Source organism: Pteropus alecto, unplaced genomic scaffold (assembly GCF_000325575.1).
Source record: "Pteropus alecto unplaced genomic scaffold, ASM32557v1 scaffold186, whole genome shotgun sequence".
Taxonomy (NCBI): Eukaryota; Metazoa; Chordata; class Mammalia; order Chiroptera; family Pteropodidae; genus Pteropus; species Pteropus alecto.
In genome coordinates, this window is record NW_006439190.1 from 168,919 (window position 1) to 185,647 (window position 16,729).

Below are 16,729 nucleotides of genomic sequence, written 5' to 3' on the forward strand. Positions count from 1 at the left end.
ACTGGCCCTGTCTGACCTGTAGCATTCATACCATTTCTCTGCCCAGAGGGCTTTATGGAATGCTTGTATCTTCCCTTGGTGATGGTTCAATAGTAAACTCCCTGGACTGCCCATCTCTCTGGGACGTCTCCTCGGAAGACATCCATGTGAAGGTGGCATGTGACAACTGGTGCATAGGGGACATGGTGTGGAAGGGGTATGGCCGGGGGCGGGGCAGGGTGGTGGCATCAGGGGGCTGCACGACCAATTCATCTCTAAAAAATCACCCAGGCTGTGCTGCAGAGGCTAGAGTGCAGGTTTAATAGCTTACATTTATGCAACGTTTTAAAAGTTATTCTTTTCCTGAACAAAAATAGCTTATTTAAATAGCTTCATTTTTAGAAGCTAATATGTGGTAAAGTAGAAAATTTTAGCTGAATAAAAATGGAAAATGGAAATCTCACTATGCAGAGACAACCATTATTAACATATTAAGGAAATTCTTTTTACACATTAGTTTCTACAGATTTTATAAAACTTATATAAATGAGATCGTACTATAAAATGCTACTTCTTACCTGCTTTTTCTCTTTTATAATATTGTGGACATTTTATATTCACAGGGATTCATCCCTTGAAACAGGTGTCGTTTCTATTTATAGACGTCAGAATGAGAGCAAGAAGGGCTTGTCCGGGGTAACACAGCTAATAAGAAAGCCAAGAGTTCAGGTACCTGACTTTTAGCATTCTGATTCTCTCAGGTAAATCTAAAGAACTCTCATTTAATGACAGAAAATTGTTTACTTCAGTTCTTTGGCTTTTCCCCCTGTTAGAATTTTGAGACGTGACATAAATTCATCAGTATTTTCATACATTATAATTTGGCTGTCATCTAGCTTTATCGGGTTTTAGGGCCAAGAATCAGGGTCTAGGAGTTCCTGGGGTAGAATCGCTTCACCCTCACTCCCCATCATTGTCTGTTGTCAAGACCGATATGACATCGATGGGGCTTCTGCTCTCCAATGGTACTTTACTCTGATGCTTTTTTAAAAAGATAATAATAACTAATGTTTATTGAGCACTTACTATATGCCAGGCACTGATCTAAAAATTTTAACCAATTTTTTGAGATGTAATTCACATACCATACTGTTCACTCTCTTAAAGTGTCCCATTCAGTGGTGTTTAGTATAGTCACAGCTGTGCAACTGTCACCGCGATCAGTGCCAGAACATTGTCATTGCCACAAGAAGAAAACTCGTACTCACGAGCAGTCACTCCATCTGTCCCCATTCCTCCAGCCTTAAGCAGCCACTGATCTATCTTTTGTCTTTATAGAGTTGCTTATTCTGGAAATTTCAATTTAAATGTAATCAGGCAATAGGTAGTCTTTTGTATCTGGGTTCTTTCACTTGGCGTAATGTTTTTAGGATTTATCCATGTTGTAGCCGGTGTCAGTACTTCATTTCTCTTTGTGGCTGAGTAATATTCCATTGCATGGATCTATCACATTTTTTTATCCATTTATCAGTTTATGGATGTTTGGATTGTTTCTGATTTGGGGCCTTTATGAAGAAGGCTGCTAGGAACATGTACATAAGAGTTTTTGAGTAGACATACGTATTCCCTTCTCTTGGGTATATACCTACAAGTGGAATTGCTGGGTCATATGGTGATTTCATGTTTAACCTTTTAAGGAACAGCCAGACTATTTTCTAAAATGGCTGCACCGCTTTACATTGCCCCCAGCATTGTCTGAAAGTTCGTTTCTCCACATCCACATCAACACTTGTCACTATCTGACTTTTTGATTCTTATACAGTTATTTATGGTAAATCCCAAAGTTACTCAAACCCAGCAGAAATGTGTGTTTTGGTCAGTGAGTTCATCACATTACTTCTGTGCAGAGGCAGCCCATTCAGCTTGTCCTTGTTACAGTGGTTGGCCATGGAGTGCACACCGTTCTATTTCCTGTCTCGTGCAAGAACTGGTGCTGGCGGGTTTAAAGGTGTTTTCCTTTGTTCATTCACTGTGCCTGCCTCTTTTTATTCTCTCTTCCTCCTTTGCCAGAGACCTGAAAGCCAGAGCACAGAATGAGTTCTTCCGGGCGTTCTTCAGGTTGCCAAGGCAGGAGAAGCTGCACGCCGTCGTGGACTGTTCCCTTTGGACGCCCTTTAGTCGCTGTCACACCATTGGGCAGATGTTCGCCTCAGACAGTTACATCTGCTTTGCTAGCAAGGAAGATGGTTGCTGCAATGTCATTCTCCCACTCAGAGAGGTAGGGAGGGGCACAGGCGGGAAGCTCAGAGCAAGGCTTTGCCTGCTAAGGATGGGCATCTGGAAGGAGGCGTGGTCTGAATTTGACCATTACCAACTTGGCCATTACTTTTTCTGTTGTATGGCAGCCTGAAATTCGTATAAAAGTGGTGAGACTAGGGCACGCTAACTTCCATGCTGTCAATAAAGCTGTTATTAAAAAGTACGTGCCTGGCAATTAAAGCTAGTTCGACAGCTCTTAGGCATGAGTCTTCCCCTTGCACCCACAAAAGGAAAGAGAAAAGCAACCTACAAAAAGCATCCCTTTTGAAAATAAATGTCAAATTGCTTGGCTTTTACACCCTCTGGAACTAGTTAAAATTTTTTAAAATGCTTCCTTTCTTATGGATCAGGTCCTTTCTTACTAATTCTCTTCTTAGAAATGGAGGGCAACCTGAGTATCCTTCCAGACCTGCTGAGCTCAGTCTTTTGGTTTTGTGGCATCCCTGCTGTGACAGTGCTCACAACTCTGTTGCACACCAACACCTCTAAATTCTTGCTGTTGTAACATGTGGACTAAGCACTCTCCTTTGGGAAAACTCAGTTTTTTCATTCATGTGACCTCTTACCTCCATATCATTTTTCTTAAGCAGATGTCTTTATTTTAAAAACGTTATTATAAGTGGAGCAAGAAACCAGGAGTTGTCTTATGTACTTATTTTTTTTAATTATATGCATAACATTTACCATTTTAACCATTTTTAAGTGTTATAGTTCAGTGCCATTAAGTAATTCACATTGTTGTGCAGCCATCTCCAGAATTTTATCTTTTCAAATTAAAACCGTGTACCATTAAATAACAACTCCACACCACGCCACCAACCTTCACTCCCCAGCCCTTAGCAGCTGCCATTCTATATCCTCTTTCCATGAATTTGACTGCTCTAGCTCCCTCATGTAAGTAGAATCGTCCAGTATTTGTCTTTTCTTTTTATGACTGATTTATTTCACTTAGCATATCATCTTCAAAGTTAATCCATGTTGCAGCACATGTCAGAATATCTGTCCTTTTTAAGGCTGAATAATTCTTAATTGTATGTATAGACCGCATTTGCTTTATCGACTGATCCGTTGAGGGACACTTGAGTTACTTCCGCTTTTCACTGTTGTGAATATGCTGCCTTACATACCTTTAATCTTTGTACCAGATCCTTATTGCAGTGATTTTGTTTTGCCTTCGGTCTTAAGATATCTTCTGAGTATGTAATTAAATGCCTGCCTCCCTTCTTTCTCACTTTACCTTTGTGCGTATGATTTTTTTTGCCACAGGTGGTAAGCATTGAGAAGATGGAGGACACAAGTCTGCTGCCTAACCCCATCATCATCAGCATCCGGAGCAAGATGGCCTTCCAGTTCATCGAGCTTAAGGACAGGGACAACTTGGTGGAGAGTCTGCTCGTGAGGCTGAAGCAGGTGCATGCCGACCACCCCGTGCATTATGACACCTCACAAGATGACGACATGGTACGAAACAGTGGACTTCTATACATTGGAAACCCCATTTTTCACTACCTCTAGCCAGTGGTCTCCAAAAGGGAGTGCACAAAACGATGATCCATGGGGACATAGTGATGATTGGGCCTGTGTGCCAGGTGGTCAGTGCCATCTCTGATACACTGGGCATCCTGAGTGGGTGATGCGCAGGTTAGAGGGGGCTTCACACAGGTTAGAGTGGCCGATGGGTATGCACCCCACGGGTTGGAGGGGCTAACAGGGCACCCCAATCAGGTTAGAGGGGTTGATAGGGCACCTCCACTAGAGGCTAGTGGGGTTGATGGGCATCCTCCTCCATATGTTAGAGATTGATGGGCATATACATATGTCAGAGAAAGGGACTGGCTACTCCCTTACAGATTAGAGGGGTCAGTTCCTGCCCCTACCACCAGGTAGAGGGATGATATTATTTGGGGGCAGCTATAACTTGCTGAAAGAGAAGTTGGACAGCTACAAAAATGGACCTGGTCTGCTGGGGCCTAGCCTCCTTATCCTTTTACTTCTGTCTCTTCTTTCATAACCTGTCTTCCCCCAAAGTGACAAGGAGGACAGGAGATAGCCTTTCAGTACCCTAAAGCTGTTTTCTCAAGATGGTCCTGTCAATTCTGGAAGCTGAGGGAGGATAATTCTGCAGACGAGAAGTACTGCCTTCTTGCCCCCAGGGGCCCCATGCTCTGGGTGCCATGAGCAGTCTCACTGGCAAATTGCAGTGTGGCCCATCTTCCTTCTTGGTAATCAAATCCATTGGGTCTCATTTTAGTCTGTTTTTCCCTTGAGTCATAAATAGGCATGTTTGACTTTGTTATGTTCGTGCTCCCAAAGGCAATGCAAAGATTGGCTTATAATTAAAGCAATGACTTTCTTCTTTATATCACTTTTTATCCCCCCATGCAGATGTCACCTGCGTTTCATTCAACAAGCATGTGCAGTGACCACAAGTTTGGGAATCTTGAAATGGTGTCTTCTCAAAATAGCGAGGGAAGCGGAACAGAGAAGAGCCCACGGCTGCACCCCGAGGCCCTGAGAGCTGTGTTCCAGCAGTCAGCCAGCCAGAGCCCCGACTCACGAATGGTGGGTGCACTCGGCCTGGCTGGGCACTCACAGAGTTGCCTCTCTGGCCTGCTGTGGCTTGGCATCTAGGGGAGCAGGTGTGGTGCAGATTGCCAGGCAACCCCAAGCAGCCAGCTCCTCCCTCTTTGCTTCATTGGCCCAAAGTAGAGGAGGTTCATGGATGCCTGCTGGGTGCCTTGAGGATGTGGTGCAACAGCAGGGGTCCATGCCTTGCAACAGCAGGGGTCCATGCCCTCCCTGCCCCTTAAGTGGGAGTCACCAGTGCCATCCCTGTGGGTTTTTTCAGGTTTTTCCAATAAGTCTTTCTCCTTTTATCCTGTGGTGTCTCTGTGTGTGCCCCTTCTTACAGTATTTCTTTTTTGTCTTCTGGGACAAAGGGTCTCCTGTCTTCTCATTTTACTGAACCAAAAATGTTTTTGTTAAATTTGCTTAATAGCTTTCCTCTTTGGAGGGAGAATCTGAGGGAAATGACAGGTATAGTAGGGTACATAGTCTAGAGACTGTACTTTGAAATGGTGGCATGGTAGGTGGGAAGCTATGTTGTGACCATGAGTACCTATGGGGGTGGCTGTGAATGTTCCTACCCCAAGCTGTGTCTGGGTTGCTTAGTGGCTCTGTATAATGGACTGTTAGCTTTATCCAGTCAGAACTGAACCTTCTCATATACTTTACACAGAGACGCTCAATTAACTTTTGTTGACTGGACGCATAAGAGTACTGAGTATATGTGTAAACTTTTCCCATTACTGGAGAATAAAGATAATCAAAAGCTTATATCAACATCTTGATTAAAAGGCATTAAGAATTCCTGCTATCTAGGGATAATTTTAAAGGATTTTTAGTTGCCTAGAGAAATACTATCTTCCTTGCTTCTGCTAATGAGAGCAACATCATTTTTTCAGATTTCAGTTTTTCCTCTGGCTATCAAGAAGCTCAGGGCAAATTTTGATACCCTTTTGCTGCCCCTAAGCTGACTTGCGTTTCAGCAGCTGGCTCCATGTCAGCATCCTGAGAAGCTTCCCCTCACGCCCCCATTCCTACCCCACCTCCCCATCTGCCTTGGGCTATTTTAGTGTTGGGAAGACTGTTTCTTCCTATTCACTTTGCCAAGGAAATGACATTTTACTTGCGCAAATGCTCTCACTGGGCCTGAGCTCCCCAAGGGCTGGTGCTCTGTGTTTCTCATCTTTACATCCTCTAGATATTCAAAAATATTTGCTAAACATGTTGCCTGTTACTGTTAACTGTAACCATTACAGAAGGGCATTCCTTGGTTTCAGATGGTAGATGGGCTGGTGGAAGGTCAGACGGGCTTCTTTGCACACTAAGGGCGTTTCCATTTCCAGTCCAGGGAGCAGATAAAAACAAGCTTGTGGAATGACCACTTTGTGGAGTACGGCAGAACCGTGTGTATGTTCCGTACAGAGAAGATCCGGAAGCTGGTGGCCATGGGGATCCCTGAGTCTTTGCGTGGCAGACTCTGGCTTCTTTTCTCAGGTAAACAATTCTGGTGTCTTTAAGGCCAAATTGATTTCTGGAGCAGACGCAGGAACAGAGGCCTAGGTCTGAACAGTGTGTGTATGGTAGTTATCCATCCTTGGATTCTTCCTGTGATATTCCTAGCTGAGACTTCAGAGCCTGACTTTATCATCTGTGGGACCTCGGTCAGAGTGTCCAAGGCCTCTAGCCTGTGGTGTCCTCCTTGGTCAGTGCGGGGTCTGGCTGCAGTGATCTCTCCTTTACAAATGACTTGGAGTCCAGACATAGTCCTGAGAATTCTGTTGAGAACCAACCCCCTGGAAGGGAAGTGTCTTCTAGGACCTGACTTCAGAAATAGACTAAAGCAAACAGTCTTCATAAGCTGTTCACTTGCAGTGGCATTGAAATAAAGTCCCTCCTCCTTGAAGACACCTGTGTCCCCAAGGGCAGAACACACAGATTTCTCTTCTGTCCCACTTCTTCCTCCTGTGCCACTTGACCCATTCAGTGCTGGCCTTGTCTGGCCTAAGGCTTCCTCTGCTGCTGTTTGGTGACCTCTGGGGTTCCCTCATCAGGACACTTCCTGGCAGATGTGCTGAGACTGGGACCAGACTTTTTGACTGTTGAACATTTGTCCGTCTCCACGCTGATCGTGCCATTTCATCCCACTCGGTAGAGGACCTGGGGCTGGGGAAGGAAAGGAAAGGGAAGGCCCTTGATGTCTAGTGGTGTGACTTTGCTGCTACCTTCAAGATGCTGTGGGAGGCATGGCAAGGAGGTCTACTTTTTCAGATGTCACTGCTGTGCTCACATCAGCAGTGAGCCTCCTGAAGCCTGGGCCTGGGCATCTGTCCTCTCTCCACTCACTTTTCTTGTCCCTCATGGCAGCCTCTCACCCTGATCATCCCCCTCGGCCCTCTTCCTTGTCTCTCCCCACAAATAGCCCAGCCCCTCCTGTCTCCTGCCTGAGACACCCAAGTACAGCATTCACACTTCCCCACATACTCGGAGCAATCATGCAGTCAGTATCACTGACACCTCTCCAGCTACTGCTCACCTTATTCACAAGCTGAGTCTCCCCGCTACCTCCTGGCTTCTTTCTATGGCTGCCTACCAGAGACACACCATCAGAACACTTCCTTTTAAAATGAAAGGTGTCTTCTTTAATTTTACATTTAATAAAAACAACCTTTATTTGAAGTTAAACAGGAAATATGGAGGAGCGAGCAAAAAAGCAACATCATTTGTAATCCAGCCAAAAAAACGGGGTTTATGGTCTTCCAGATATATTTAATGAATGTGTTTCATATATGTGTACTGTCAGCCCTCCATGTCTGTGGGTTTCCCGTCTGTGGATTTAACCAACCACAGATCGAAAATATTTAATTTTGGGGAAAAATATCCCAGAAAGTTCGAAAAAGCAAAACTTGAAATTGCCGCATGCTGAGCACTACACTGAATCCGTGAGAATGACGTGATGTGTAGCAGACCCTGCTGCAGTCTCTGTGCAAACGCAGGTCATATGCAGAGACTTTGTCATTTAAGAAGGGACTTAAGCATCTTTGGACTTTGGAACCAATGGGGGTTCTGGAAGCAGTCCTCCTTGGGTGCTGAGGGATGACTGTTCACACACATAAAGCAGCCGCTTAGTTAGCAGAGGACTGTCTTCATTCCAGTGGTAGGATGTTTCCTTCATCGGCAGTGAGTGACTACACATGGATGCCATGGCGACTGTGTCCTAGATGTGACAGAAGTCACAGTCATGGCAGTGGGGGAGTTGAAGAGGAGGGTATGATAAACCCAATCAGAATTAAATAGTAACTAGCCGATAAAGGCAGAGCTGAGCCATTTCTGTCCCTACTGCTCTCCTGGGACATCCCTTTGTGGGGCTGGCAGCAGGACTGGGGAATCAGTTGCTGCCAGCCCCCGGGAGGGAGCACTGGCTGAGACCACAGGTGCCCTGGCACTGGCCAGTGAGTGACTAGAACCCTCACGTGGGTTGGTTCACTCATCCTCTGGTGTCCCTGCCTGTCAAGAGGCCTGGGCAGTAGCTTGGTGGGGGGCAGTGCTTGGTTGTCCTGCACATCGTGATCCTGTTTCCTGTTGGCAGTTCATTGGCTCCTTGATGATTGTTAGTGTTGCTTAATCATAATTGTACCTTCTCGTGTGCTTCCCACATAGGTACTCAATAACTTCTTGTTAAGTTAATGCATGAAAATTATGTATGTACATATATATGTAAGTACATATGTATGTGCATATGTATAGAGGTACACACATATATATACTTCCTGTAATTGGGGACCACAGTTTATGAAAACCATGTTGGTAAAACTCTCGTATGAGCTTCTCCCCTTTTCTATATAGGGTTATTTTTAGAAAATCCATGTTGTTTCTTTTTCTTTTTTTCTTTTCTGTTTTTGGCAGAAATGAAGCCCTTTTGGTTGTGTGTGGTCTCAAAATAGTTCATGTCCCTCGAATCACGAGACCCCACTGAGGTTCTCCGATGAGACAGGCCCCTTCCCCATGTTAACACTTTTCTGGTAATCGGTGCCCCTTGAAAAATTACCGTTAAATCGTCAGATGCCGTCACTGACCTTGCCTCACATCCTGGTTACTATGGCCATCTGGTGGAGGAGTCCATGGGAAAATGTTGCCTGGTGACAGAGGAGATAGAACGAGACCTGCACCGTTCCTTACCGGAGCATCCCGCCTTCCAAAACGAAACAGGAATTGCTGCTTTGAGGAGAGTCCTGACAGCCTATGCCCACCGGAACCCCAAAATTGGGTACTGCCAGGTGAGATGTGTGCTGAGGAGCAGACCCTTTAGTCCACGTCTTATATCGGGACCCAGGCCCTGGATGCCATGGTTCTGAGCCATCCAGTACTGAGGACCGTCATGTGGATGCTCCATTCTTAGTCCTTTCCCCCAAAGAACGTATCAAATGAGACCAAAGGAAATCATCCTCGTAGAGCCGGACAGGCTGATCGTTTGAGGTTAGAGGCATTGCCCAGGGCCCCGTAGGGCAGCATGCAGGCTGAGTACCTGTGAGTGCTGCCATCTTCATGCCCCACACAGCTCTGTCTAGACCTCCAGAACTTCTAGAGATGGTTTAAAAACTGACAGTGCTATTTGGGGAGGAAAAAGATGTTTGGGGCAGGTCATTTCCTTCAAGAAGCATGAGTACTGGCAGGACATCTTCTGAGCAGTTCCTGAGGACACAGGAAGTTTGCTCAGTTTTCTCGGGGATGCAGTAAACAACACAAAATAAACAGTAAACAATAAAAAGTCCCCAAACCAGGACTGGATTAGAGAAGCTTCTGACATTTAAAAATATAAGATTTTAAACTTTGTTTTCCTGTGAATGAGCAAAATCAATGGGTGAATGAAGTTGTTTGTGTTACCATCTGTCTGTCTGAACACGAACAGAAGAGATGGATTAAATCTGAGCCTGAGGGGTGCACCACAGCTATGCTGACATGGGGACAGTGACAGAATGGTGGCTGATGGCTTAGCCTAGTGGATCTTCTTGATATGACACATGGTCATTCCACCACACGAGTGTTAGTGGTTGGGGTATGCCAGATTTCGACTTTTGTGGGTCATTTAGGCTTATGTGTTTTTAACATCTCCGTGGACCTCCATGGCCTGGTCAGTGACTGTCCCCTCTTGTGTGACCCCTGAGCAGTCCATGAACATCCTGACCTCTGTCTTGCTGCTGTACACCAGGGAGGAGGAAGCCTTCTGGTTGCTGGTCGCCCTGTGTGAGCGGATGCTCCCCGACTACTTCAACCTCCGGGTCATCGGTAAGCTGCCGCCTCCTCTGTCCCTCGGTCCAGGCAAGGACATTTGTCACTAGTCCTGGTTCTGCAATCTTCTCTCTCTCACAAACACGATTTGGCTCTTAGATTTGCAAAGCTAGCTGGTATAATTCTCTGGATAGTTTTGGCAAAATGGTGGAATGAGGAAACCTGATTGCTCTTTTGCTACAAACACTGACAAATTTTAGTATAAAAAAATTACTTGGATAGCTGAATTTACAAGGAGAGAGAAATTCTAGGCTCAAGAAACCAGTCGAAAAGTGAAAACTGGAGAGGTTTTTCACTAATGCAGTGGCCTGGAAAGGGAGGGGGTCTTGCTCTTGGTACTAGGGAGCTCTTGCAGACAGGATGGGAGAAAAGGAGCACAGACCAAGGCTGGAGGGCACCATTAGGCCCAGACCAAAGGGCAGACTTGGAGAATGCCCCTACTTGCATAAGGTGACAATAAGAAAGCTCACTGGTAGCTGCACTTGGTGCCTCTGTCTTTCATGTGGTTGACATTTGAATTTCCACTATGTCTGTGGTCTGGCAACCTTCTATTGGAGAAAATGACACAAAAATTGCTTTAGTGATACTCTTAGGGGCACTTTTCAGTAATCTAAAACAAGAGATGGAGATGGCCCAAAAGTAGGGTAGCAGCAGCAGCAGGAACAGAAACAATAGAACCTACTGGAGACAGAATTTGCCAAAGGACTGAGGATAGGGGTAAGTCAGGAAGAAGGGATGGAAGATTCATGTCCTGAGACTGAGGGGATGTGATGACCCCTGGGAGTAAGGGGGAGGGCTGGCTGTGAGGGAGGTGGCCTTTCGGTATGACTGACCATCTCACCTGGCCCGCTTCATGTGCCCATGTGGTTACCTGGCTTGTGTCCCTTTCCACTTGATATCGTGGGAGGCAGTTAGTGTACCAAGTAGCAAGGAATAACCAGAACCTTGAGGTCATGGGAGGCGTATTGTCAGTTGACGAGTGTTGCTAAGGGACAATTCACATTCCAGTGACCAGCAGACCCTCTGTGATAACGTGTACACTTGTGACACCCCATCCCATGCAGTGTGTAACACATGGAGCCTCTACATAACCCTCCAAGTTCTCTTCTGCCCCTTCCCCACAGGCAGCACTCGGCATTAATTCTATCACCACAGATTCATTTGGCCTGTCCTGAAACTTAGTATGAATGTAATAATAGGGAGTATTCTCTTTCATGACTAGCTTCCTTTGCACAACACGATGCTGGCACATCACGAGTTTGTCTCTTTTCCTTGTTGCCCAGTATTTCACTGAGCACGTGTACCGTCATGTGTTTATCCCATCACCTATTGATAGACATTTGTTTCCAGTTGTTTATTCTAAGTTGCATTGAACAGTCATGTATCTTTTTGTGAATACTATATATTCTCAGTTTTCTTGAATATTAGGAGTAGAATTGCTGGGTCATAGGTTGGAAATATGTTTAACTCTATAAGAACTGTCAGTTTTTCGAAGAGTATATAATATATTCGCAGATCTCATACCAGCGACGTGAGTGCCCAGTCACTCCACATCCCATTAACACTTGGAATTGTCTTCTTAATTTTAGCCATTCTAGTGGGTGAGAAGTGGTAGATATGGTGGTTTTAATTTGCGTCTCTTCGATTAATAATGTTGAACATATATTTTTATGCTTACTGGCCATTCTACATCTCTTCTGAAGTGTCTGTTCAAGTCTTATGCTTGTTTAAAAAAAAAATTGGCTACTGACTTATTACTAAGTTGCAAGACTTCTTTATTTTGAGTACAAGATCTTCGTCAGGTATTTTTGCAAATATTTTCTGAGTTTGAAGTTCACATTTTCATTTTATTAATGGTGTCTTTTTAAGGACATGAGTCTTTAGTGCTGATGAAGTCCAATTTATAATTTTTTCTATACTTAGTGCTTTTGGTGTCCTAAGAAACTTTGCCTTTTCCCTTTCCCTATGTTTTCAAAGTTATATAGTGCTAGCTTTTATCTTTAGGTCTGTGACCCATTTCAAATATATTTTTCTATGTGACGTGAAGTAGGGATTGAGGCTCTTCCCCAATATCCATACAACATCCACAATTTTTTAGTGTTGTATTTTATTTTATGTCAAGTCTACGGTACATTGGTTAGACATTTATATATTTTTTGAAACGATCCTCTTGATTACTCTATCTTCTTTCTGGCTCTACACATAGCCATTACATTACTGTTGACTGCATTCCCTGTGCTGTGCTCCCCATCCTCGTGACTATCTATCAACTGTTTTTTGAAAATACTATCCTTTCCCCATCAAATTACCTTCGTCAAAATGTCAAAAATCAGTTAACTAAGTACAAGTCCTTTCTGGACTCAATTCTGTTTTGCTGTTCTGACCTCAGAGAGGTTTTGGTTTCAGGCTAACTTTAGAGAGTGTGGCCTTCCTTCTCCAGGGGCCCAGGTGGACCAGTCTGTGTTTGAGGAGCTCACCAGGGAGCACCTTCCCGAGCTGGCCGAGCACCTGAATGACCCCTCAGCTCTGGCGTCCATCTCTCTCTCGTGGTTCCTGACTCTTTTCCTCAGCATTATGCCTCTGGAGAGTGCAGTGAATGTTGTAGATTGCTTCTTCTACGATGGGATCAAAGCCATCTTCCAGCTGGGGCTGGCTGTGCTGGATGCCAACACTGAGGACCTATGCAGCAGCAAGGATGATGGCCAGGCCCTGATGATCCTTAGCAGGTGGGCTGTGTTTTGGTGGCTGACTGGGGCAGAGTGGGCAGCAGCTGGAACCCTAGAAGACAGATGGCAGGAGGAGGCAGCAGCAGGTGCCCTGCAGGGCTGTCGCTGTGGGAACTTTCCTGCCGCTCTATCACTTGTCACCCTGTGGTCCCCCTAAAGCCAGGTCATCAGATGGCACTTGTCATCTGCATGTGGTAAAGAGTGCCATCTTCCCTCATTCCTCTCTACCAAGCAAGGGAGGGAGAGAGAGCTGTCAGTGCTCTTCCCTGAGGTTCAAATGTCTTGAGTGTAGATGAACACAAAGCAGCCTTGGACAGGACGGACACCGGGAAAAACCTCAGGCAGCCAACTGGAGGTTTCAGACATTTTATACAAGTAGGAGCTGGTGTGTCCCTCTAGGCCACGGACTGGAACCTAGGTCTATTGGAGCTGAGGGCAGGTTGGCTGACAAATGACAGGTTCCCTTTCAGAATATTGTGGAAGCTTAAAACTGCGTGTACACACAGAAGTTTGTATTTACTTCACTGGAGAGTCGCAGACCCCTGGAAACCTACTGTGGAGCCTACACCACCGAGTCTGGCTTTATAGCTCTTTCCTTTTCTCTAAAACGTGCATAGCGGTTGCTCCCTTGCCTCCTCTTGGTGTCTGGGGACAGATGAGCTGTGTTTAAAAGTGCTGTGCTATGGCCCCTGTGAAGGGAGTTGGTGTTGGATGGTGCCCAGTGAGGGCCAGCCTGCACTTTAATGCCAGGTGGTATGCTTAGGTTTCTAGATCACATTAAGAATGAGGACAGCCCTGGACCCCCAGTTGGCAGTCATCATGCGTTTTTCTCTGATGACCAGGACATTACTGTTGACTGCATTCCCTGTGCTGTGCTCCCCATCCTCGTGACTATCTATCAACTGTTTTTTGAAAATACTATCCTTTCCCCATCAAATTACCTTCGTCAAAATGTCAAAAATCAGTTAACTAAGTACAAGTCCTTTCTGGACTCAATTCTGTTTTGCTGTTCTGACCTCAGAGAGGTTTTGGTTTCAGGCTAACTTTAGAGAGTGTGGCCTTCCTTCTCCAGGGGCCCAGGTGGACCAGTCTGTGTTTGAGGAGCTCACCAGGGAGCACCTTCCCGAGCTGGCCGAGCACCTGAATGACCCCTCAGCTCTGGCGTCCATCTCTCTCTCGTGGTTCCTGACTCTTTTCCTCAGCATTATGCCTCTGGAGAGTGCAGTGAATGTTGTAGATTGCTTCTTCTACGATGGGATCAAAGCCATCTTCCAGCTGGGGCTGGCTGTGCTGGATGCCAACACTGAGGACCTATGCAGCAGCAAGGATGATGGCCAGGCCCTGATGATCCTTAGCAGGTGGGCTGTGTTTTGGTGGCTGACTGGGGCAGAGTGGGCAGCAGCTGGAACCCTAGAAGACAGATGGCAGGAGGAGGCAGCAGCAGGTGCCCTGCAGGGCTGTCGCTGTGGGAACTTTCCTTCCGCTCTATCACTTGTCACCCTGTGGTCCCCCTAAAGCCAGGTCATCAGATGGCACTTGTCATCTGCATGTGGTAAAGAGTGCCATCTTCCCTCATTCCTCTCTACCAAGCAAGGGAGGGAGAGAGAGCTGTCAGTGCTCTTCCCTGAGGTTCAAATGTCTTGAGTGTAGATGAACACAAAGCAGCCTTGGACAGGACGGACACCGGGAAAAACCTCAGGCAGCCAACTGGAGGTTTCAGACATTTTATACAAGTAGGAGCTGGTGTGTCCCTCTAGGCCACGGACTGGAACCTAGGTCTATTGGAGCTGAGGGCAGGTTGGCTGACAAATGACAGGTTCCCTTTCAGAATATTGTGGAAGCTTAAAACTGCGTGTACACACAGAAGTTTGTATTTACTTCACTGGAGAGTCGCAGACCCCTGGAAACCTACTGTGGAGCCTACACCACCGAGTCTGGCTTTATAGCTCTTTCCTTTTCTCTAAAACGTGCATAGCGGTTGCTCCCTTGCCTCCTCTTGGTGTCTGGGGACAGATGAGCTGTGTTTAAAAGTGCTGTGCTATGGCCCCTGTGAAGGGAGTTGGTGTTGGATGGTGCCCAGTGAGGGCCAGCCTGCACTTTAATGCCAGGTGGTATGCTTAGGTTTCTAGATCACATTAAGAATGAGGACAGCCCTGGACCCCCAGTTGGCAGTCATCATGCGTTTTTCTCTGATGACCAGGAGCCCTACCCTGTGACCGACATTGCTGACCTGATCCGGGACTCCTATGAGGTAACTGGTCCTGTTCCATCCCACCCTGTGGGAGCATACTGGGGAAATGGACCTCAGGGAGGTTTGGGGGGCTGCTCCTCATGTCCTCTGTATACAAAAGAGTCTGTGAGCGGATCATCATTGTCTCCCCACAGAAATTTGGAAACCAGTCTGTGGAGCAGATTGAGCATATGCGCTGTCGGCACCGGATCAGGGTCCTGCAGGGCCATGAAGAGACCACAAAGCAGAACGTGGTGAGTGGAAGCCTTTCACTGGCCTGGGTGTGTCCCCTGTTGTTCTCTAACGTAAAAATGCATCTGAGTTGAATTAAAAACTTAACAGGCGTGGTGTGGTCTAGAAACAGCATAGGGTTTAGAGTCAGATTGCGAACAAATTAACCACCGTGAGCCACAGGTTTCCTGGTTGTTGACGACGCCCATGGCATGGGACTGAAGGAGTAAGGTGGAGAAAATGCCCAGCATGCGTGCCTGCCATGTTCACTGCTGTTCAGGAAGAGCCTTCTGCCCCAGCTCCTTCTTGCCTAGTGTTTAACTTCCATTAGAACATACACATTTATCTGAAGGCCCTGGTGTGTGTCTTAGAAAGGCCAAGGATTAACACCTGAGAAAGTCTCCATAAAGTGATTTTTGTGTCACAAAGGAGCAGACACTGCTCGAGCAGACAGGGAAGCTGGCACTGGACACCTGGTGTCCCACACTAGTAGAAAGAACCCCCTGTCCCCCACCCCTGATTCTCCAGGTACAAGCAAAGAACTCACTCCATTGCTGTTTGTTCTTCCCTCAAGCTCCGTGTTGTCACTCCAGAAGTCTCAATTCTTCCGGAAGACCTCGAGGAACTATATGACCTATTCAAGGTATGAAATTCTGGGAAGTAGAGGGAGTGGCAGGCCCTGAGGCAAGCCAGAACCAACGCTGCCAGTCCGCCCAGGGTGACGTAGAGGGCTCTGCCCTGTGCTTGTCTGGGGCGGCTCTGCTTAGCCTTGTGGGCTAGAAGCCCATGCACTAGAGCTGCTACAATGCATCCCCAGTCCACAGTAGATGGAACAGTGACCCGACTGTAACTGTCACCTCAAACACTTTTTTTAGTTACTCATAATCTTACCCACAATTCATGTCCACGTATTTTTATATTTGGCCGGTATGCATTCTCTGTTCCCTTGCTGCTGTTTTAAACATTTTTCCATGTTGCTACATAGTCTTAATCTTTTTTATGTTATTTTTGTCATTTTGGTAATAATATACTAAACCATATTTCTAATATTTGAATAATAAGGTAGATTCTCAGGTCTTGCTATTTAACGCACCCTGCAAAGAACATTTTTAAGTGCCTTGCTAAAAATATTCTTGGTTGAAGCAGTAAATAAAATGGGGAAGAGTGGCAGACACATTGATCCACTCCTGACCCCTGGCAGTGAAGGAAGAAAGAGAGCAGTTGCAGAGAGCAAGTCCAGCACTGAAGGGAGCAGCGTCCAGGGCTCTCCCTGGTGGACACTTGAAGCCACTGTCACTTCTGATCACAAATTGCCAAAACAGTTTAAACAATAATAAGTAGCACTTCAGGTACTTCTGAGCAGAGCCTTCGAGGTCATCCCAACCCCACCCCT

At 46.1% G+C, this 16,729-nt stretch overlaps 1 protein-coding gene across 2 annotated transcripts in view; it reads left to right on the top strand.

Annotated features, from left to right (window-relative positions):
- Positions 1-16,729, top strand: part of TBC1D8 (TBC1 domain family member 8) — a 99,149-nt gene that overhangs the window by 68,529 nt on the left and 13,891 nt on the right. For both annotated transcript variants that reach the window (XM_025049785.1, XM_006916174.3), the window contains exons 8-17: positions 2,050-2,257; positions 3,565-3,759; positions 4,684-4,860; positions 6,207-6,357; positions 8,923-9,137; positions 10,029-10,146; positions 12,590-12,875; positions 14,997-15,126; positions 15,261-15,359; positions 15,911-15,979. In XM_025049785.1, coding sequence (XP_024905553.1) covers positions 2,050-2,257; positions 3,565-3,759; positions 4,684-4,860; positions 6,207-6,357; positions 8,923-9,137; positions 10,029-10,146; positions 12,590-12,875; positions 14,997-15,126; positions 15,261-15,359; positions 15,911-15,979 — 1,648 coding nt within the window. The remainder of the gene's footprint in view (positions 1-2,049; positions 2,258-3,564; positions 3,760-4,683; positions 4,861-6,206; positions 6,358-8,922; positions 9,138-10,028; positions 10,147-12,589; positions 12,876-14,996; positions 15,127-15,260; positions 15,360-15,910; positions 15,980-16,729) is intronic.